Below are 21,422 nucleotides of genomic sequence, written 5' to 3'. Positions count from 1 at the left end.
TCAACAGGTGAGATAGTGGAGCTTATCCGCCCTCCTGGGATCTTCTGAATACAAATCAGAATCCACCAGACCACCTGAAAAGACCGGTCCAGCTCCTGGAAGGTTTCCATTTCGCCTCTCAGGGTTCTTTTTTGCCCCTGCGGTCGACGTCATTCCGAGGTTCGACTCCTCCGATCATCGAGCGTGCCCTAAGAGTAACCGCATCTCAATCGGAAAGAAAAATGCTCCACCGCGGGACCAAAAAAAAAAAAACTAGAGGAGACAGATACACAGGGAGAAAACAAAGAGGAAGTGAAAGAGTAAGTGAAAGAGTAAGTGAAAGAGTGAGTGAAAGAGAAAGAGAGAGAGAGAGAAAGAGAGAAACTTATACCAGGGAAAGACAGGGAAAGGCGGTCCCGTCAGGGATTATCAACATTTCGAGTATACACTTCATAAACACCCCCTGTCTACACACGTACTTCGATTTTCTCTGGATTCCCGAGAGCATCACTGATATCCATTTTCTTTTCTCTTTTTTTTGTTCTGGTCTCCTCCAAAGGGGAGGAGATGTGCGACGATTGTTCTATATGCCGAGCAAACTATCGATCGTGGTGTTCATCGCCTCTCCGCGAGACTACGCTCGATGCCGACATGCCGCGCTCTATTTTGAATTCTTCCAGGATTCTTCTACACACACATGCAATGGCATCAAATCCCCGTCTGATACCCATCCCCGATTGGAAGTAGAGCCGCATCAGGAGCGTGAGAGTGGTTCTACGCCCTCGCGCACGCCCACCCCGGGCCTTTCGAGCGCCAGACTTCAAGACTGTCAAGATGATATCAAATCCTGCATGATGGAGGTGATTGGATCCCCAGGCTTCTTCACTTTCCATGAGCGTCTCAATACGGCTTTTCCTGTCGCGGCGGCAGGTAAGTCATTCAGCACGAGTGTTGGAGATATCTAGGGAAGGGGGGAGAACCTCCCCTCCCCTCCTCCTCCCTAAAACAAAAACAGGAGAACGATTCGATCTTCCCACGCTGGAAATTCCCCTTCACTACTGTACATCCACATATTTCCACTGTCCGGAACCCCCGATCTTCCCTCTCATCCTGATTTTCGCGTCCCTATCTTTTCTCGTTTCTCATTTCTACTCCGTCGCATTCTTCAAACATCCGTCCAAATGGTCCACATCTTGTCAGCTCCTCTTTTCTGATATACATCTCCGAACGCGCAGGACTGGCAAGAGCGGCTTTCGTGGCAACCATCCCAGACACTGTCTCCATATCGTCCTTGCGGGCAGTTGTGTCGGGGACACCGTTTGCTGGCCAGGAAATTGACTGGAATGCTCAGAACTGGGTCGGAGATGCACTGGAGCGCTTGGTCACCGTGGGCTACTTGACTCCAGAGCAAAAGGACAAGGGACTTGACGAGATGGTGGATATTATACTCGAGGCGGCGGATGAGGAGTCCGCATGACATGACGAGGTTGGGTTGTAAGTACGGCGAGAGAGGATCTTTTTTGTGGATTTAGATCTCAGAATGTCTGTCATTTGCGCTTTTTTTTGGAGGGGGAGGGACTTTCTGGACATGGACGAGGCGAGGCGATGCTAGATCTTTGCTTTTCACTACAGCGTAGGGTCGGACAGTTTGGCGAGATTGCGTACTTGACGATTATTTTGGGAGGGTCCGGTCAGCGGGTGTGCGTGGTAAATCCTCTCACTGACAGTGTTCCAGTATTGGCTACAGGATATGAAACGGGATGATATATCACGGTAAGAATGGCAAGGCTCATTGACTCTTGACTTGGTCCATGCAATAATTTAAGACCCCCTCGCTAAGAAACGGAATAAAGTCGATCATAAAAAGCAAGGCTAGACGAGCAATGAAAAGGTTTCCATCTCTGCAAGCTTGCTATGAGTAGCATGATCTGATGCGAGAAAGAAATAAAACGGAAAGCATGCCCGAAAACAAATACGCTCTGGAAGGGACGTCAAACGCTACACGGAGAGTGGAGAGCCATCAACGGGCGCAAAGGTCGCCTCGTCGTGGGAGTCATGTGCAGTCGGTAGTCGACTGCATGGACGATAATCATTCTGTCATTGTTGGGCAGTGATCTCTGCGGATGCACAGTTTTTGGGAAAGGATTCGTTCCGTCGTTTTCGTCATCTTCTATTTGCGACTCTCGTTGGGCGCCCAATGTATGGGCTCGAAATCTTGATTCCGGAAATGAGCCTGATTGTATGGCGAACTATCAATGAACAGTCAGCCCTCGCAATCATACCATAGGGTTCTCCAGAGGACCTCCTACTTTTTGAACGGTGCGGTCACGGGCAAGTGATTCAAACTCGGCCTCATCACCAAAGGATTCAACCGAATCTGGGGCCCATCGTTTGACCGGCTCGGGAGAGATGTCATCGGCGGAGGTGCCGCTGATGGCAATGACGGTGTTGGTGAAGATACAGGAATGGCGGGAATTATTGCATGGGACTGCATGGGCGACGGGTACATCTCTTGGGTTGGTGATAGTCGATATGGGCTTGCTGGACTAGGTGATACCGAGGACACGGGGGACATCGGGGCGCCGCCCATCGCAAAGGCGGGATCGGCCATCAAGTTGGGAATCGCCATCAGATGAGGGTTGGCATCGAAGGACAGGGCCCCCTGATCCCAGGACACGTAGTCAGACGTCATCGCATACTGGAAATTGACTACCGGCGCCACGTTCACAGTTTGCTCGGCACGGTAAATGATATCATAGTGGCCCCTGGAAGAAATGCAAAATTGTTAATTAGCCATGAAGAAGAGACCTCGGGAAGGGGAGGAGGCCATGTTGATGTCAAGTGGGTCATCCTTACGGTCGGTACAGAAGACGAATGGTCGCATCACTGGGACAATTCTGCGTGAACTGATGAGGTGTCACGGCATCACCTTGGCTGCGGTCCAGATAAAGAACCTCAACCCCAAAGCCAGCATTGGAGATCACCCCATCAGTCAAGGCTTGCAGCCCCACCTGGTCAATCTCACTGCGCACTGTGTCAATCTCGGTGGCGCAATATTGATCCAAAGGTATGGGTTCCAAGAATGGTTCATATTGAGCACGATTTACTTTCATCCAAGCGCCCGTCAAAAGCTAGTCACCAGACGTCAGTTGGCAGAGGCTCATGGTATTCGTACTTTTTGGGCCACCTACTCGAAAATGCATGACGATTGAATTCGAGTTGTATTCGTCGTTGAAAGCATTGACCAAGAACGACTCGTCAGGGTCACTGTTCTGAATTGCCGTGGAGATCTGCGCGAACACCTCGTCCGTGGCATCGGTGAACATCTCGTAAAGGTGCTCCGGGTAGCCCACTTGATCCAACGTGTAATTTAACGACTTGATCCGCATGCGTTCCTGCTCCACCCGCAGGAGATCACGGAAAGAGAACAATGTCTCAAAATAGCCAAATGCCATAGCTGATATTCCAGTCAGCTGTTGCTGACCACGGATTTATCTTTCCAGAAATTTGCATAACAATCGATCTCACCTCGCCAGCCGCAATTCCCGTCTCGCTTCATGACACGCGTCATGGGATGTGTGATAGCAAGGGCCTAGTCGCTGTTAGCGGTGGCGCAAAAACGTGTCCTATCCCAATGTAAGAGACACACATTTGTCTTGGTGGCAAAGGTTGGATCAGCATTGGCATATTCCATAGCTATGCTTTGGCTAGATTGTTTTGGTGATACGAGCAGACCCTGTTGATCAGCAAGGTTAGTCCTCCCTCTCGCTTTGATTTCGCTTTGGCTGAGAAAGTGGTTCGCCACGGCACATACTGGAGCTTCCGGTTCAAAGTCGTTGGACAATTTCTGAAACCGCTCCATCTCATCGGCCGAGAGGGCGTTCATATTGCTAGAGTTGCTCATGATGAAGGAGACCGGTTCCAGGGCGGCCAAATTTGGCAGGCCAAGAGAGCGGAAGAACGCTGGCGGGGCAAGTACGTCCTGATAGCAGCCAGGGAACTTCTGTTTTTCCGAATATGGCTGGTGAGGATCCAGATAACTCCAGGATTGGTGGAACAAGGAGGACATGGCATACAACCGCGAGTGAGAAGACAGCAGACGTGTGACCACAGTTCGCCTAGAAGTATGTGATTGATATCCTCACGGGGGAATCGCTGTGCTTCAACAACCTGGCGTGACATGTCAGTCGGGAATCACTTTGCAAACCTGCGACTCTAGCCGACGAGACAGGTGGGCATTATCATGGGCCTGATCATCGACATGGAGACAAAAAGTATCAACTCACTGCGCATAACTTGACATCGCCTATTGATACACCTTCTCGAACACGCAGTCGGGAACTTGACCTGGGGTTTGGAGCTCAGACGTTACACAAACGACCCGGCACTCTGGATCTAAACTTTGTCGTCAGCCTCAGCGTAAAGGACGTCAATATGCTTCCGTCAATTTCGATGGCGGTTCCACGGTCACAAGAACGAAACGAGTAATGAAAATAGCAAGCGAGATCGCAAGTCACAGATCAGAAATCAAAGACAACCGATCGAATCAAAACGGCATCCGAAGAGACATGAGCCACTGGACTGGCTGTAGACAGGGTAATGTGATCGTTCCTCAGCTCCGCAGCAATTAAATGGAATTCGTGAACCGGCGGGCGACCAATGAGGAGGGGTGGGGAGACCGATGGAGCTTGGGATGAGCGGCGGCTGAGCCCCGAGACGGAGAACGCTAGGCAGCTTTATTGCTCCTTCTCCTCGCCAACCTCTTCGCTTGCGACATCATAGGGCTCAAGGCGACCAGAGCCACCATGTGCTGTGACCGAAGTTCAGGCCCTCGGATGAGTCTCACTTGATGGGCCCTAGCGTGACGAACCCAGAAAATCAAAGCTCCTCCATCGCTGACTGGAGGCCTGCCTTATTTACGGTTCACGGGTGACGAACGAGACCCAACCCGGGCGAGGAAGACAGATGATGAGCTTGGGGCGACAATGATCACGGGACACAGATCAACGGGTGAGCTTGGATACCGCATTTTGAGTGGAAGCACACTTGGCTGCTGAGGACCGGCCTCGGGAAACCGGGGTGGGGGGAGGGTGCAAGAGCATCGGGAATAGGCTGATGTCAGGAGAGCTCACGTCTCAGCGATCTCCAACACTTGGCTTTGCTGCGAATGTGATAGCCAGCAGGCCCCCGAGGATGATCCCCGGCGATGGGGCGCGAACCACTCCCGGAGTCCAGAGGATCTAGGAGACAGTAACACTAGACAATAGTGCAGAACGCCCTCAAGCTGACGAACCCGGATCGGGATTTGCATCAACTAAGGCCGGGAAGATAGCGTAGTGGAAACCGGAAAATAGTTCCGGGAGCATCTGGGTCAGCGGCAGGACGGTCGTCGTAAGTGCAGAATCATATGGCGAGTCGAGCTTGGAGTCGCGCAGGCCGAGCGACGGCCAGGGCGGGGGGGGACTTTGTTGGCCTTGTCCAAAGTCAGACCGCCCAACCATCCAGGTCTTTCGATCCGATCATCACAAATTTCCCATTCAGGAAGCTGGGCATGGCCTGAAAGATGCGAGAGGTGTTGGGGCGGAAAGGTAATCCAAGGTGGGTGTGCCTTCAAATGGAGTCATGGGGGCAATTGGAGCGGACCGTCCGGGGAGAGAAACAAATCAAAGAATGACACGCGCAAGCACAAGCAAAACATCCAAAACAACAAAGGAAGCAAAGAGGATGTACCAAGTGAGACCAGAAGGAAACCATGTCATTGAGGATCTAGAAGATTGCACAAGCTGAACAGGTGAGGGCGCAGACCTTTTGAGAGTTGATGATTGAAGCGTGGTGGTTGATGATCCTTCGTTGTCCTATGCCGACCACGGATGGCTGGCCGAGGATTCGATGGCAGGTGGTGTGGTAGGTCGGGACAAGAAGAGGTCACCAGAGGTCGGTATGTTCGGAGGCGATGAAGGGTGGTGACCGCACCGCGGGCTCAATGATGAAGTAATCAGGATGATCCGCAGTTGAGGAACGAGGGATGGAAGAAGCAAAGAGGAGGAAACATTAGCGGGCGCAGGTTGTAGGCGAGAAAGAGAGGGGGCGTGGGAGGTCGAGGTTGAAATGGAGCTGCTGCTGGGAGACCCAGTAGGTTGGGTACTCCGCACAATTTGAGCGTCAAGTTTGGCCAGGTGATGGATGACGGGTGATGGACAGCGAGGAATTGGAATAAATCTGCAGTCAGTAACGACCCAATTTACCCTTCCAGTGTTTGGTCACTGGGAGTCCGGTGTGCTCAGGGAGCAGGAAAATAAATAAATAAAAAAACACCCCTCCGCCCGATCAATAATCCAGCAATCACTTGGATCATCACTCCCATGCTGCTTCTCAGGAGGAGACAGGAGCCGATTTCGGGTCTCAACCCATTTACTAGGATGGGCGGACAAGTGATGACCCTTGAACGCTGAAACACGACGAGACGCAGGAGATGCGTCCAGTGTGTTGCTCTGGAAAGGGTTCCAGACGCAGAAATAGTGCAGTCCGGTACATGTCTACTGACTCAACAGTGAGTTATAGCCCGGGCAAACTTCAACGAAGCAAGAGGACTTCAAATGATGTACAGTACCAAGTTCAAGCGAAAGTACCAACTACATGCCAAGGCTCGAGTCTGCCAAATCACAGAGGTATACCGCCTTGGAGACCAGTGTGGGGGGGCGGACAAGGATGCAGCAGTCGGAAGAAGTGAAGCACTGCGGTACATCTTTCTTTGTGATGTGGCAGTAGCGAACGTGAGGTACTTCATAGTCATGGTGACTGTACATATGTAGAATGTAGATCATCCTCTACGGCCAAGGACTAGCGTCATGAGAAAGACAAGCTGTTTCAGAGCAAGCAGAGCTCGGACGGAGAGCTAGTCAAAAGGCAAATTAAAAGGCGAGGAATGCACGTATGGAGTCTAATTGAGTTACCAAGCGTTCCGGACGGAATTGACGAGCGGCTATCAACAGCTACTAGAGTCGTCGAGACCAGGGGCGACACCCGGAGCGCAACGGCAATCTTAATTCAATGTTAATACCACAAAGGTGAAGGAGAATAGTTCAATAGCTGTATCATGACGCCTCTGACAACCTGATCGGAGGGGTTTCTGGGCTACCAGCAGAGGCCCGAAAGTACAGGGCTAGCCGGTTATAGTACAAACTACAAAATACCGTACAAAGTCCCTACAAAGGTACAGTACAACTACCAACTACACAAGGCTTCTTTCTCAGTTTCTCTCCAGTCCGATCCGGGACCTTAGTACTAAGGCAGCCAGTAGGCCGGGGCCCAGTACTACTCCAATACACACGTCTGCTCGATTGGGTTGAGCAAGACGCTACGGCGCCGCAAGATGATCCTTGGGGAGCTGATGGCGAGATAGGAGATTGTCAAGGTAACTTACCCGAATTGATCTACTCGACTACTCAGGAGTCAGTCAACTCAGTACTGTGTGAGGGCCGTAGACTCGTCGAGCAATCAGCTGGAGATACGGAAATTGGGTTTCTAAACTTAATGCCAAAGTCAGTATGGTTACTACGGTACAGTTTGGATTGACTATACATACACCAGTCAAACATGAGAGATTCGTGGAGATTTGTCCAGAAAGACAATGCAGGATGGTCGCTGGAATCAAGCCTACCTGGTCATGGATGAGTGGGAAATCATCAATTCGGAGGCTGGTGCGGTGCCCTGATCAGCGTCGCTGGAGAAGAGGCAAACAGGCGATGATGAAAGACGCTATCAATGACCTCCTGAACTTCCTGCAAGTAACGGAGCAAACCGATGCAAAGTCCAGTTGCGAATCGCACTAGACTCGTAGAACTAGACGGAGTTTGAACCGAGACCGGGTCTTGACTCTCTACTCCGTCGCTTGAGTCTCCCCGGTATCTCCCCGTGTAGGGAGGTCCTCCAGCCCGTCTCTCAACTATTTCCACGCAGATGAGCCAACCTGATTCGATGAGCATACGTGAGATTGATCCAGGAACCCAGGCACGCTGTTGGAGGATGGCCGTCTCCTAAAGGACACGAGCTCGTGTCTGTTGATCAGTCCTCTGGTGATCCAACAAGACAAGACCAGAGCGGTCTCCGCCCAATAACAGAGTCTCCACGAATGCATCGGATAGTTATTCCTGACTGCAGCAGAGGAGCGGATCCCTCGTTGCCAACACAACCTCCCAGATGGGGTCATCGTAATCTTTCTGGCACGGTCATGCAGAGCATGTGCCTCCCCCCCTCCCTCTCGCATTCTCTCTCAGCCCAACTATGGTCGCCATGATGGGCGTCCATGCTCCACACTGCCGGTGGGCGAAGTCCGCACGTCCGCACAGCTTGTCGGGCACTGGCCTTTTGAGATCATTCTCAACTGACTGGGATTCCGACTCTGACGAAATGCAAAGGGAGGTCCAATGACACTTCTTGCCCCTCGAATTTTTTTTTTCTTGGCTTTTCTCACGTACTGATAGGCATGAGGATTCCGTCGTCAATTCTTCGCTGGCGAGCAATGACAAGCTCGTCTCGCCGTGCATTTGCACGAAAAAGAAGTGGATTCGGGATTAGACCCTCCTGTCGTTCATGGTGCCCGAGCCATCCTGGCGACCACTGCCAAGTGGCTTCTCCGGGATCAAGTCCCCACTCTGTAAGCGCGAGGGTAGCGCGCTGCTCGTTTCGATAGTCTGAAAGACTCCGGTGCCAACAGAGCATGGAACAGATTCCGGGGTCCGGGTTGATGATTGTCTCATGCATCCATGATCTCAAAGTTGGGGGAGAGAAAAAGTCAGAGCCTCGTATGTGATGGTAGGTTGTGTAACCCCGATCCGAGCAGTGCAGGTACAGTAACAGTACCCTGATCTCTCTCAAGGTTTTGCAGACGTGTCTCCAGTCCACCGTCCCGTTGGCCCCACAGATTCTCCAGTCTTCAATTCCACGTGATTTACCCACCAGTGCGACCGCCCGCGGCCTCGGACCGTTCCACGATGAAAGGATCCAAGGGAAGGCAGATAATTACTAGTAGTAGCTTAGTAGTAACTTAGTAAGTACCTACTACTACCTACTACCTAGTAACTAGGTAGTTACTAGTGTAGTAGTTAGTAGCTGACTGGCCGCTAGCTCCCAGCTGGTGGGACACCAGAAGAAATAACGTTCCTGATAAGCGGTCACGACCATGAATACGAGTGCTTGCAATGGGATTGTCAATTTACGAGGTCGGAGAGCGAGTCGATCTATGCTTGCTTAGTCTTCCACAGTCTGGATTATCATGACTTTGCCGACCAGTTCCCACGGTCGTACTCAGGGCAACCTCAAAGCGTGATAAACGTTTAATTTCTCAAGAATAGTCCATCTACTATTACCAGTAAGTATCAGCCAGACCGTCACAGGCCCTTTGAACGCGACCTCACACTTTTGGAAAATTTTGTCAACATCTATCAGTATCTACTATCTACTATCTACTATCTACTATCTACTATCTACTATCTACTATCTACTATCTACTATCTACTATCTACTATCTACTATCTACCATCTACCGAGACTCTACTGTAATGAAAGACTACAAACCGGCACGTTTCGGCTATTTCTCGGCTGAGAAGTTGAGATAGCTGACGACAGCGCGCCACTGCGTGCCAACTTAAGGTTTCAATCACGAATTTGCATTTGGAGAATGCTCGGTCTTCCCCATTTTTCATGCTTTCTCTCACCCGGTCCACCAAAGGGCGGGGGATCACGAGACTGTTTGAGCGCGCCTCGCTTCCTTGATGTAATCATCGATCCCCGTGCGGGTTCTCCGCTTACACCTCTCACAGAATGTATCCATTCATGTAAGCAGAATTGCAGATGACTGTGTACTTGACCACTTGTAGGGGTAGTGTACCCAGTACCGTTCCTCTCCTGCTCTTGTGTATCTAAAATTGACTGAAGTGCCGATCCCACTATCACCAACATGACCACAAAAAAGGCAAAGTCCTTGAAGCCTCCCCATGTATAACTGCATTGCATATCTGCGCAGTCCCTGATTCGATTGCAGTCAGATTGATCTATCGGCTCCAACTCATGCTTGAATCAGTTGGTTCCGGGCGCATTCTCTCCTCCCTCGGCCCCACCGCCGTGGGCGAATGAGTGCAAGGCTGCAAGCTGGGTGCACCGTCGACTTGGTCCCCGAGGGCGCCTTTGGGGACTATTTACGAGGACCACCGTGCAGCCATTTGAGCATGGAAGTCCGGGATTGGCAGGATCCAAGTACAGTAGTACCGAGTGCTGACCAGCTCCAAGATCCACCAATTTCAATCTGGTCCGCTCGATCGATCAGGGATCCATCAGAGGTGTTATCTACCAGTACCCAGTATAGCACATATGGCAAAGCAGGATCTGGCCCTGGTACGTACCTCGATAGGAGCTAGATGAAGCAGAAACCGAGTGATGGCAAACAATCCCAAAGGCAAAAGAATGTGTGCATCTTTTATGGCAAGGGGAGTCCGTCTCTGCCGGGCTCGAGAGGGGGGTTGGAGGTGAGCATGCACCATCGATACTGATTCACTGCTTGGCTCGCAAGGCTCGCAAGGGCGTCCACAATTTTCCTAAACGGGCAATACCTCTTCTCAATTGCCGACAGGAATGAGCAAGGTTGCTTTCTTTTCTGGATACCTACTTCTACATCAAGACTCCGTGCCGGGCCAGCCTCTGCTCTACAGATGGATGCAACAACACGATCTACAGCCTGCCTCGTGTGCCTCAGGATGCTCCATTGGCTTCGATCGAGGGTTTGATCACCTGGGGTATGATATCCACTGCAGGGAGGAGTCTAGATGTCTAATATCCCTTCTGAAGATTAACTAGGAGTATTGTCTCCTCTGGCAGAGTACCTGGTGATCGGTGTCCTACAGCAGCCCTTCCGTCAGCGAGCATCTTATCCGAGAAGATACGAAGACACACCTCGGCCCGGGTGTCCGCTTGCGACAGATCTTTCTTTTCTCAGACTTGACTCAGGTATACTTCCCGCAACGGACTTCTCGGTACATACTCCATACATCGCAGAGTGTGCAGACGTTTCGAGTCAGACCGCAAGACGGCAAGATCTAACGACTGCATCTGATGCAGTGCTCTCCGTGGAACAATGTTTGCTCAAACATTGTCTACAGTCTACACTCTCCAGTATGTATGCATGCATGCACTCGTGGAAGTACCTCCTATATGATCTCGTCCCCGACGAGGAATTGCGCGCCGCGTGAGAGCTGGACGCTTGTCTGGGCAGGCGCACGAACGCAGACTGTCAATCGAAAAGATTCTGTCTCCCCAAGCTCAGCTGGAGTCAATTTTGAAAGAAACGACATTCAGACTACCCGAGTGGCAAAGACAGACTCATACGCACCACCAATCAATCAAGCCCTGACTCAAGTCCGAATCCTCCAGGGCTGAACGGCCGCACTGGCAGGGTTCATCGCTTCCCCTTCAACTTTAATTGATGGGGAGGGAGCCCATCCTTGCTAGACTGGCTGTCCAGTCGCGCTGATTCGAGCGCACGGTCCCTGGGCAGTTGGATTTGCGATCACATCTCATGGTTAGGGGCGCAATGGGAATGACCACATCCTGGAATATCATGTTTGGTGTGAGGGTGATGTTTGACAGTGAGCCAGTTCCCCCTCTTTCATCGTTGTATCTGTCTTACGCGCGCACACACACTCTCTCCTCCTCCCCCCCCCCTTCTCTCCTTCTGCCTCTTCCTCTTCCTCTATTTCTTGGGGGTTGCCCCAGTGTCGATCAACAGAGAAGAGACATGGCGCCACATCAAACGTTTCCAAGCCAAACAAGGTCTCAATCTCGTGCCAATTCTTGTCATCTCTCGATTATCGCTATGAACCTAGACAGGTTTCTCATCTGTCTCGACAGTCACAGCGCTCCAGTCAGTCAATTCGGTCACTTGTGGGACATAACCCTCCATATGCCTGATTGACCTGGAGAGTACTCCGGCCAGAAACCGGAAACATGTATTCAGCTCGGCCCATCGCAGAGTGATCCGTTGAATTTTGAAAAGCAATGGTGAGAAGCTGACTGGAATCTAACTACCCATCTCAAAGGACGCTCATATGGTCTCCTTGGCGAATAAATGATTATGAGAAATGGTCGTGGTCATGTCGTGCCTTGACGTCGCCAGAACGAGATTCCCGAGACCTGGCGTACAGCTCTATTCCTGCTACTTGAAATGCGGGGACTCGGTGTTCTGGGCCGGTGAAACGTACTGACACTCCAGCCGGGCTAATTCACTACACTCATGACTCAGAAGCACTCGTTCCCATCCCCCCGAGGGACCGGTTCTAGCCTTTTCTCGGGGGTTATCAGCCTGGTCAAAACCTTAGTTCTCGTCGTCCCAGCTGTCGCTGCTCCGATATGCTTGCGACCTGGGTACCTACCGAAAGATACTGTCATCCACTGTCGGACCCGGAAGACCGGACCTCGACCGATGCGCAGCTATCGTCCCGTCTTCATGACATCCCCTGAAAGAAACCATGCGAAGGTTGATAAGACCTGGCGGCTTCACAACCAAGGCTGAAAGTCTTTGGGATCGGTCCGATGTTGTAACTTGTCACCTCTGCACACAGCCGGGAGAAGTCACGGTCTCCTGGTTACGTGTCATACAGAGGACGTGAATGTAGATGCGATGTACGATAGACCATAGACCCTTCATGTCAAGAAATGTCCTTGTCCTCGACACTACCCCATCTTTCACATGCAAATAAGAAAAAAGTGCCATCACCCCCAGTCTACGCTTCAGACGGACTCGTCTCCGTGAGATCCCGGCTCCCGTGTCAAAAAAGCCAGGCCTCAAAGATGGGGGCTGTCTAAAGCAAGCGAAGCGTGCCGTCATCGCATATTTACAAAGTCGTGTCTTAGTGAAATAAGGTTCCTGTCGCTCCAACACCGGTCATCGGGTCTCAGTATCTGGACCGGGGCCATTCAATCCCTATAGACCAGACGCCATCTGTCCGCCCCCTCCTGCACCCCCTTGTTAATCATCCCAACGATCCCGCCATGTCCAAGACAAGACTTCGTCGTTGATCACAAGGGACTAGAGAGGTCGCATGGTAAGACCGAACCAGTCGGACATCGCCGAGGCAGCCGAGGCAGCCGGTCAGCCCGGCATTTGAAGAGAAAGAGGTGTCTCGAAAGCCAATCCCCTGAGATGATTGACTCATGTGCTGTACGGGGGCCCCGTTATCCTAGTCAACTGCCGGCAGCCGTGCTGACGTTTTCCCATGGGCCTGGACCAGAAGCTTATGAGGCTCCGCGATGTGGGTGTTCGGGGTCGGTATGGATGGTTATCGAAGAGAGTTTAACCCGATAACAGGTTAGTCCGACGCGCAATCCAGACTCTGGAGACACAGTGATCCCGAAGGAGACGCCCGGGAAGTATCTTAATGTAGCTTCTGGAAAGCACCAGTTAGAGTATCCCACTGTACAGAGGGTGCAGACGCTTATTTCTTGGACAACTACGCGGGGGGACAGGTCGTGGTAGAGCCAAAAAGCCAAGGAATGTCACCACTCGGAGAATGTCGAGCGCCATCTGTTGACTCTCACACGCTATTACGGAGCTCAGAATGTAGAACCCAGTCGATCAAGAAGCCGCTCGCTCGGCACAACATTTACCGAAATTGGATGGTCGGCTTGGTCATGGAAGGTCATCTTATCATTATCAGGCTCAAACTATCTCCTGGGTGCGTAATGTGTCCAAGGCTTGTACTTTCCCCTGCGTATCTCCTGATCAAGCAATCGACTACCGTCCATCGATGTGAAATCCAGACCAGGCAGTATAGTGATTGGTCATAACAGGACGTCTGACACTTCACAATCGCCACACAAGAGAAGCTTTCACTCGGCGCAGTTAAACAGAACATCGGGTCGATTCAGATTCTCAATCAAAGCCAGCGGTGTGACATGGGCGATAAAGATGAGAATGGCACATCCAACCCACCTATTCAATATACTGGACTCCACTCGATCCTAGGAACTGGATCTTTTTTCCTAAGGCACGAGGCGTAACGTCATTCAGGTCATTTCATCGATATCAAATGAAAAGGTCAAGAAAAAGGCAGCGCCAATATCGTTTGATGGCTGAACCTTGACCTCTTCGACGAAACTCAACGTGTGGGTGGTTGAACACGAATCGAAAATGGAGCTTGGGATCAAAGTCATGCTTCATGTGCTCGGGTTTCATGTCGATCGCGCATTGCGTTAAACCCCATCGGCAGGTACCTTCCCAAGAGTACTCCGGCCCACAAAGTCGGACTGACGGATATTTCGACTCATCAGTCCCCGTTGGAGGCCATCGAGAGACCCTGAAAACACCTGTCCGCCTTGGCCGTTCTCATCGGGGCGGAAACCCTCACCGTTGAGGGCCGCTTGCCAAAGGTTTCTTAGCGAGGAATTCCAATCGCGGAGCGCACGCAGTCGCTCCGTGTCACTTGCGCTGTCAATGGTCACAATACCGCTTTCTTGATCGATCTGGGCCTTGAGTTTGTGGTCAAGGATCAGGAAACTTGTGATTTCCATGACCTCCGGTACAGAGATCTTCAGACGCTTGGCTATGAAATCAATCGAAAAGCGAGTGTAGGGCGCAACCAATTTCAACAAGGCCTTTGTGCGCATGTTTCGGCTGACTTCATCGATATTTTCCGCAATGAATGGGTCCGACAAGACGTCCGGGTGCTTGCTCAAGACATCTTCATAAGCGTGAATGTCATCACGCTGGAACGCATCAACAAGGTCGGTCATGGCAGAGATCCGAGGATCATTCTTGTAAGGCTTGGTTTCTTGGGAGTCGAATGGATTGATATCCGACTTCATCAACATCGTAGTCAAAACAAGGTACTTGAGGACCTGAATGCGTTGCATCGAGCCAGCTTCATCGTAGTTGCGGAAGGATTCGAAAAAGTCGCTCTGGGCTTCTTCCCAATTTTCCTCGCTCATGTGCATCTTACCACCGCACTCACGGATGATGCCCATAATTTTAGGATGTGGGACAGCTGATCGGACCCGCAGGGCCCGCTGATAGAGGACCTTGAGACGCTTGTTGTTCTGCATTTGCGCGTACATCTGAATTTCGAGCGCAAAGAGCTCAAGCAGATAAGTGCCCTTGCTTGTATCGTCTGTGCCATCCTCGCGTTGACATGCCTTGTGCAACTCTTTGACCTTCTTGGTAAGCTGAGCAAATTCCTTGCGCTCCAACCACAAACGACAGAGCTTGATATTCGTCTTTAACCAAAGACGCTCATTGTTGGTGTTTTGGAAGGAGTCGAGCGTCAGGGAGTAGAATTGTTCCATGCACTTGTAGGCCTGAGCGTCGTCGGAACCTTTCTCGATGTAATCGAGCATGTTATTGATGGACTTTTCGGAGTAGTTGCGAGTGACGGCAGACTTGACGTAGGTAAGCAGCTCTCGGTAATGTTCGACGGCCTTTTCAGACGTCAGGTAGTCAGCTCAATGGTGTCGGGTATCAGGATTAGATCGAGCTGAGTAGAAGGGCTCATACATCACCGTAGCGCCCAAGCTTGAATTCAAGCTTGATGGCTTGCTTCAGACCCTTGAAACCCCTGCAGCAGACGACACTGGTGAGTAGATGGCAAACATCAAAAGGATGAGGAGTATGTTACCATTCACCCTTATCTTGCTCCATCGGAGGCAGGCCGAGGAATTCGTCGATAGCCTCCAAAGGGTTGTCCACCTTCATCTGCTTCGCATTGTAGTACTTGTTCTCAATGCCAATGTCGCCGGACTCTTCATCTTCGTCATCCTCATACTCAAAGTCGTAGCTAGATGCGAGCTTGGGGTCAGCGTATTTTCTGAAGCTGGCGATCGAAGATCGAGTGGATAATTCGGGGAGAGAGTCTCACTCCTCGTCGGCCGAATCCTGCATGAAATCATCATCGTCCGACATATTGTCAAATTGCTGCTAATGAGTCGCGAGGAAAAGGAAAAAGTATTGAAAGACCGTCGAATGTAGTCGGGGCGAGAAAGAGAGACGGGAAGGATGGACGCAGGACTGCTGCGACAGTATGCGTGAGAGGTGGGGGGACGGGGCGAGACAGATGCGGGGACGAGACAATGAAACGGAGGAAATGTGTAAGACTGTTGACGAGGCGAAAACGAAAAGTTCGACCTGAGATTTCGAACCGGTCGCTGGTTTGGAGGTGGGCAGAATGACAGTAAGAGAGAAGTGGGAGATGCGGAGGATGAAGCACAAGCTCACTTGGACGTTGCTTTACTTCGGAAGGAACTGCGGAGTCTCCGCCGTAGTAGCGTCCCCGCCTGAGGCAGACTCCAGCACTCAGGTCACGGCTTGTCACGCTTGTTTGTCACTCTTGGCAAATGTGCCTACGCAGACCTCCAAGGACTTTGGGCGGTGGAGGGGAAACATTGATCTTTCACAAGTAATTGAGGAATCTACAGGGTCTTCGATATGAGACACAGTCTCTCTTGAGTGACTCTGTCGTCACATAGAGCGCATGCTTTGGATTTCCTGCTAGATGAGTTTCCAGGTCATCATCTCGGGCAAGGATCCATAGCTCGACACGCAGCTTTTTAGCTCCAGATCCACTTCAGCAATGCTGAACATTCTCGTCGAGTACCCATGCGCCTTTCAACATGGTCGATCTGGACCATGATAGAAAGACCTGGGTGGAGAAGAAATCAAGCTCTCTCTGAGTGGCGTTGAAATCTGAGCAAAGTCCCAATCGATTGACAAGACGGCGTTGTTCTGGCGCAGTCCAACATGGACACTAGGGAGTGCCTTTCCGTGGCACGAGCGAGGATGCGCCATAGTCAAAGGGCTTGGATAACAATCCACATGGTTTGAATCTTGGCAAGGCCCTGAAGAAGAGGCTGCGATAGCCGAGCCGAGTGGGCCATCAGGGGGTCATTGCAATAGCAGGACCCGGCGGAGAGCTTATTCGCTGATCCCTTTTTCCAGGGCGATGTCATCGACTCGGCCAGTGCGAGAATTGGGAATCTCCTCTCCGACATTCAACCCTTTCCCCCTCTTTTGTGACACTCCTTGAGCATCGCGCCGCCAGATTTCACTGACCCTCCAGAGCCCATTGCTGGTTCGCGATCTGGAGTCATATACTTTACTCATCATTCCTGTCGATCACCGCGCCGCAGCTCTTCTTCATCACATCTCGTCGCAATGTCGTTATGCGGACGCCAAAAAGTCGTCGAGCGCAAGATGGTGCTGCTGTTAGTATAAAGCGCGACACCCTTCCACGAACGGGCAAGCTCGTGCTCATCACCACTATTATAGGGGCGACGGTGCCTGTGGCAAGACTTCTGCGCTGAATGTCTTTACAAGAGGGTGCGCGATCATGGACCCCCCTGCTCTGGCTGCTTATCTAGCTTTCCCCACACCATGTTCGAGCGGGACCAAGAGCTAACGCTGGATGAACAACCAGGTTCTTTCCCACAGTCTAGTAAGACAATCTCTTCTGAAGCATAATGAGATTATCTCTATCTCGGCGAGTTCAGAAGTCGGCATACTAACCTTCATCTCGGGATTTGCAGTGAGCCCACAGTCTTTGGTACGTATAGCGTCCTCGAAGCAGATGCCGCCCGGGTTCATACAGTTGCTAATTTCATCTTAAATATAGAAAATTATGTCCATGGTGAGGCGATCTGCCGATAGCGAATCCGAATTGACTTTCGTCCCATGCTCACCCGCTGCAGACATTTTCGTTGACAATGTACACATGGAACTCTCCCTGTGGGACACGGCCGGGCAAGAGGAATTCGATCGGTTGCGGGCCCTCTCGTACGAAGATACACACGTTCTGATGCTGTGCTTCAGTGTAAGTCCGACCATTTCATAATAAAGGATTGGACACAATGGATCGATGGAGGAAATGACTTACCCACAGTCGAATGCAGGTTGACAGCCCTGATTCTTTCGAGAATGTTGGGTCAAAATGGATCGCCGAAATCAACGAGAACTGCCCTGGCGTGAAACTCGTCTTAACCGCACTCAAATGCGACTTGAGGAAAGACGAAGACATGAATGACAATCCCAACGCAATCACCTTCGAGCAGGGTCTCGCCAAGGCAAAGGAGATTGGCGCCGTGAAGTATCTTGGTATGACTCGTTTTCGAGACCTGGCATCAGTTGACCTTATGGCGTGCGGAAACTGATACTTTGTTATGCAGAATGTTCGGCGGTGCAAAATCGGGGTATCCGAGAAAGCTTCTACGAGGCTGCCAAAGTGGCTCTAGAAGTGAAGCCCGTGGGTGGGAAGAACTCCAACTCATCGTGTGTGATTTTATAACATTGTCCGTCGTGGACACACCTCTCGTCCCTCTCCCACTCATCTTCTTTCTTCTTTTCATTCCCCTTTTTACTTCTTAATCTTCTTTCGCCCTGGTTATACTCGCAGGGTATCCGGCCAGCGTGCGCCCAGCACCCCTTCATCTCCCTGATTCCCATTTGCTTCTGAGCTCAATGACGGGCCAAACTCTACGTTTTCTGTTTGGTCATCCAGCGTGGTCGAAATTGGTACTCTCCTGCATTGCTCCGTTACGAAAGACTTTCGAAGCGTTTCCAGCGAGGCTGGCTCTTTATCACCTTGCCCATTCTCCTGTGTTTTTGTCCAACAGCATGGACCATTTATCTAAGTAATGCTTATTAACTTCAATCTCTCATGAACCGTTCTTCGGAATGATCGCCTTGTTCCGCTGTGACAATCCAACGAAGCATGTAGAATGATCAATGCAGGACACCCACTTACTCTGCTCTCATCAAGTCCTCCTCCATGACGGGGTATACCTCCTCGATCTTCTCCCCAATCCCATTTTTGCCCGCAAAGTCTTGATTGACCCTCCGCACAAAGGTATCAACAAACTGGTCCGCCACCTGATCGACCCCCAACCCACGAACTCCCAGACCCTCCAAACTCGTAACCTCCCTCCCTTCCAATCCACAAGCCACAATCTGCCGGAAAAACCACATCGGCTCCTCCGTGACATTCAATCCAATACCAAAACTGCTAATATTCCTCCTCAAATGCACCCCCACCGCAGTAATCTTCTTCGGCAACTTCGACTTTAAGTCGGAGCCCGAGCCCATCTTTTCCGCATCCGCACCTGCATCTGCATCTGCATCTGCCACCCACACGCCCGGATCCTCGGTCGTGAACCCCTTCACTCCATACAGTTTCAACAGGTCTATCACGCTATTCTCCAGGACCCGGATATGACATCTTGGGGAGAGATTGAGACGTTTGAGGTCTAGAATTGTATACGCGACCATTTGCCCTGGGCCATGGAATGTGGTTTGACCGCCGCGGAGGGTAGGATGGTATTCGGCCTTTGGGGGCCGTGAGCCTGAAGGCGTGAGGAGCGAACGGATTGGTTCCAGGGGTGGCGGGAGGGAGAGGGTAGATGGGTCTGGACCCTGCGGGCTGGTGTTGGATGGGGGGAGGTCGCGGCGGCCGGTGGTGTAGACGGGGTTGGGGGTGAAGGTGATGATTGTTGGATCCGGGGGTGGTGGGAGGGCGGCATTCAGTGAGAATTGGGACGCTGGTGAGGAAAGCTTTTTGTGCTCGAGGAAGCGTGTGGTGAGCGCTTGCTGGATTGCGGAGACGTGCGCGAAGGGAGTCGTATGGGGGAGGTGGAGGTGAGCGAGCCTCATGTTGAGAAAGATGATGTGTTGGGGCTAGGCATGCACAGGGGTCTCGGTTCAATTGGCTTGGAGATTCCCTTTATTGGCGAGTCCGAGTATTCTGGCAGTCTTTTTGTCAAAAAGTCTTGATGTTTGAACAATGGCGGGTTTTTTCCCCTCGGAGATCTTGGGGGGACGGGAACTTTAGGTTGCGGAGAACCTTTCGGGGAGCTCCGCATTGATAAGTGCGGATAAGATCCGAAGACGCCGACGGTGGTTTTGGGCGGCTGCATGCAGCATGGAAGTCTCCAGTCAGACCTTCGAGAACCTTTTATCTGCAGCGCTGGAATTGCATAGCGAGAGGGCCTTGTCCATATAGCTTAGTGGCAGCGAGCGACATGTCTGACACTTCTGGCTCATGGGGTTTCTAATGCATAGTGCCCTGATCGTACCTGGGCTGGTAGTACACGCCGATCGTTCCAGCCGGTCGCGACGGTGATGCTCGTTTTCTTTCATTTATTTGCGATTGGTATTTTTGGGGGGGGGGGGGGGGGGCCGGAAGCATGGTTCCTTCAAGGACAGCTTGATATTCCGTATGAATCTGGTCCACTCCTTTCAATGAGTGGCTTGTAAGCGAGGTACTTAATTTGTGGTAAGGTGGTATGCAAGTATGAAGGGATACAATGAGGGCTCGAATTGTAGATATCTCTGGGACATTGAGTGAAGCCGTACCGAAACTGACAGGAAGAACTTCTACGGGAGGACACTTTGAGACTCGTGTTCAAAGTCGGACGAGCCTTGATGTTCAATGGTGACTAGATGACTCGGGAGCTGATCTCGTCCTCGATGGACCCACCAGAAACATGTGCTTCTCTTCAACCGTCTCTCTCCCCTCTCGTTATACTCCATTGACGAGGCTCTCCTGAGTAGCCTGAGAAGGAAGCAAAATCCAGTCACGAACCCCACCTTTCCAGTCAGCAATACGGCCTTCGCGCACCGGGACAGTCACCACACGGACGTCGCCCTCGATGGTCATGCTGGGCCGACGGGTGGCAGCGTCACCGTGCTGTTGCTGTCCTTGTCCGAACAGATTGATCTCCTCCTCTTCAAAGGTGTTATTCTCCAGATGACGCTCCTTGCACCAGCGCTCTTCTTCGGAGCCCGGCTCCAGGAAGCGCGCCTGACCCGTGATGGTTGTAGAGATACTCGACAGAGCGCTGGTGTTCAGGTTCAACAGCAGACTCGCGAGAGATGAGCGGGTCGCGGCCGGAGGTGGAGAGCCGTCGCGTTCACCCTGCGTGTTGGGCGCCCGAGTTGGTGGACGGTGGGATACCCAGTCGTGCACCAGCAGCGAGACGCGCGGATTGGAGAGGAGATGGTTGGTTTTGCGGGATGCGGTGTTGGTGGTCATGATGATGGTGGGGTACGGATCGTAGGGCGTTGAAGGGAGGTAGGTATAAGACATCAGCGAGATGTGCGGGGTGAGGTTGTCACATGTTGCCAGATGCAGCTGTATTGATGGTCGATTAGATCAATTGCGGGGAACTCTCACTGCCTCTCCGAGTGCTGGGGGAGGAATCAGACGATGGTGCATTGGTGAAGGACTTACAAAGCGGGAGTTCTTCAGGCAGGCCACCACCTCCGAGGGCAGCGAGGTGGCCTCATGAGGGTGGGTTGTCGTGGCAGAGGGCTCATAGGAGAGCGGGGGGTTCATAGATTCCGCCATGATGTTGTGATGAGGGAAGAAGTCAGCCAAAATCTAGCGCGGGAAAAAGATGTGCAGTGTATACAATCT

General features: G+C 51.7%; 6 protein-coding genes across 6 annotated transcripts; 2 read left to right on the top strand and 4 right to left on the bottom strand.

Annotated features, from left to right (window-relative positions):
• Window positions 1-566: 566 nt before the first annotated feature.
• Window positions 567-1,456, top strand: N7539_007749 (uncharacterized protein; the record flags this gene model as incomplete). The annotated part of the gene is made up of 2 exons (XM_056937350.1): window positions 567-909; window positions 1,215-1,456. 2 exons carry the CDS (start codon window positions 567-569, stop codon window positions 1,454-1,456), a joined length of 585 nt encoding a protein of 194 aa, XP_056787215.1.
• Window positions 1,457-2,149: 693 nt separating this feature from the next.
• Window positions 2,150-4,048, bottom strand: N7539_007748 (OTU family ubiquitin thioesterase; the record flags this gene model as incomplete). The annotated part of the gene is made up of 7 exons (XM_056937349.1): window positions 2,150-2,228; window positions 2,289-2,744; window positions 2,836-3,110; window positions 3,171-3,436; window positions 3,508-3,571; window positions 3,629-3,715; window positions 3,794-4,048. 7 exons carry the CDS (start codon window positions 4,046-4,048, stop codon window positions 2,150-2,152), a joined length of 1,482 nt encoding a protein of 493 aa, XP_056787214.1.
• Window positions 4,049-14,220: 10,172 nt separating this feature from the next.
• Window positions 14,221-15,922, bottom strand: N7539_007747 (uncharacterized protein; the record flags this gene model as incomplete). The annotated part of the gene is made up of 4 exons (XM_056937348.1): window positions 14,221-15,441; window positions 15,518-15,578; window positions 15,639-15,797; window positions 15,879-15,922. 4 exons carry the CDS (start codon window positions 15,920-15,922, stop codon window positions 14,221-14,223), a joined length of 1,485 nt encoding a protein of 494 aa, XP_056787213.1.
• Window positions 15,923-17,170: 1,248 nt separating this feature from the next.
• rho3 (Rho family GTPase RHO3) lies at window positions 17,171-18,296 on the top strand (the record flags this gene model as incomplete). The annotated part of the gene is made up of 7 exons (XM_056937347.1): window positions 17,171-17,220; window positions 17,285-17,335; window positions 17,377-17,450; window positions 17,506-17,558; window positions 17,628-17,825; window positions 17,905-18,106; window positions 18,178-18,296. 7 exons carry the CDS (start codon window positions 17,171-17,173, stop codon window positions 18,294-18,296), a joined length of 747 nt encoding a protein of 248 aa, XP_056787212.1.
• A 455-nt stretch (window positions 18,297-18,751) lies between these two features.
• N7539_007745 (lipoyl(octanoyl) transferase LIP2) lies at window positions 18,752-19,657 on the bottom strand (the record flags this gene model as incomplete). Its single annotated transcript, XM_056937346.1, has 1 exon — window positions 18,752-19,657. One exon carries the CDS (start codon window positions 19,655-19,657, stop codon window positions 18,752-18,754), a length of 906 nt encoding a protein of 301 aa, XP_056787211.1.
• Window positions 19,658-20,525: 868 nt separating this feature from the next.
• Window positions 20,526-21,353, bottom strand: N7539_007744 (pyridoxamine 5'-phosphate oxidase family protein; the record flags this gene model as incomplete). Its single annotated transcript, XM_056937345.1, has 2 exons — window positions 20,526-21,137; window positions 21,237-21,353. The coding sequence occupies 2 exons, from the start codon at window positions 21,351-21,353 to the stop codon at window positions 20,526-20,528; spliced, it is 729 nt and encodes a 242-aa protein (XP_056787210.1).
• Window positions 21,354-21,422: the final 69 nt, after the last annotated feature.

This window comes from Penicillium diatomitis, assembly GCF_028827545.1.
Source record: "Penicillium diatomitis strain IBT 30728 chromosome Unknown utg000011l_segment0_segment0, whole genome shotgun sequence".
Lineage (NCBI taxonomy): Eukaryota > Fungi > Ascomycota > Eurotiomycetes > Eurotiales > Aspergillaceae > Penicillium > Penicillium diatomitis.
The sequence above is the reverse complement of the archived record's forward strand: the minus strand, read 5'-3'. Positions and strand labels throughout refer to the sequence as shown.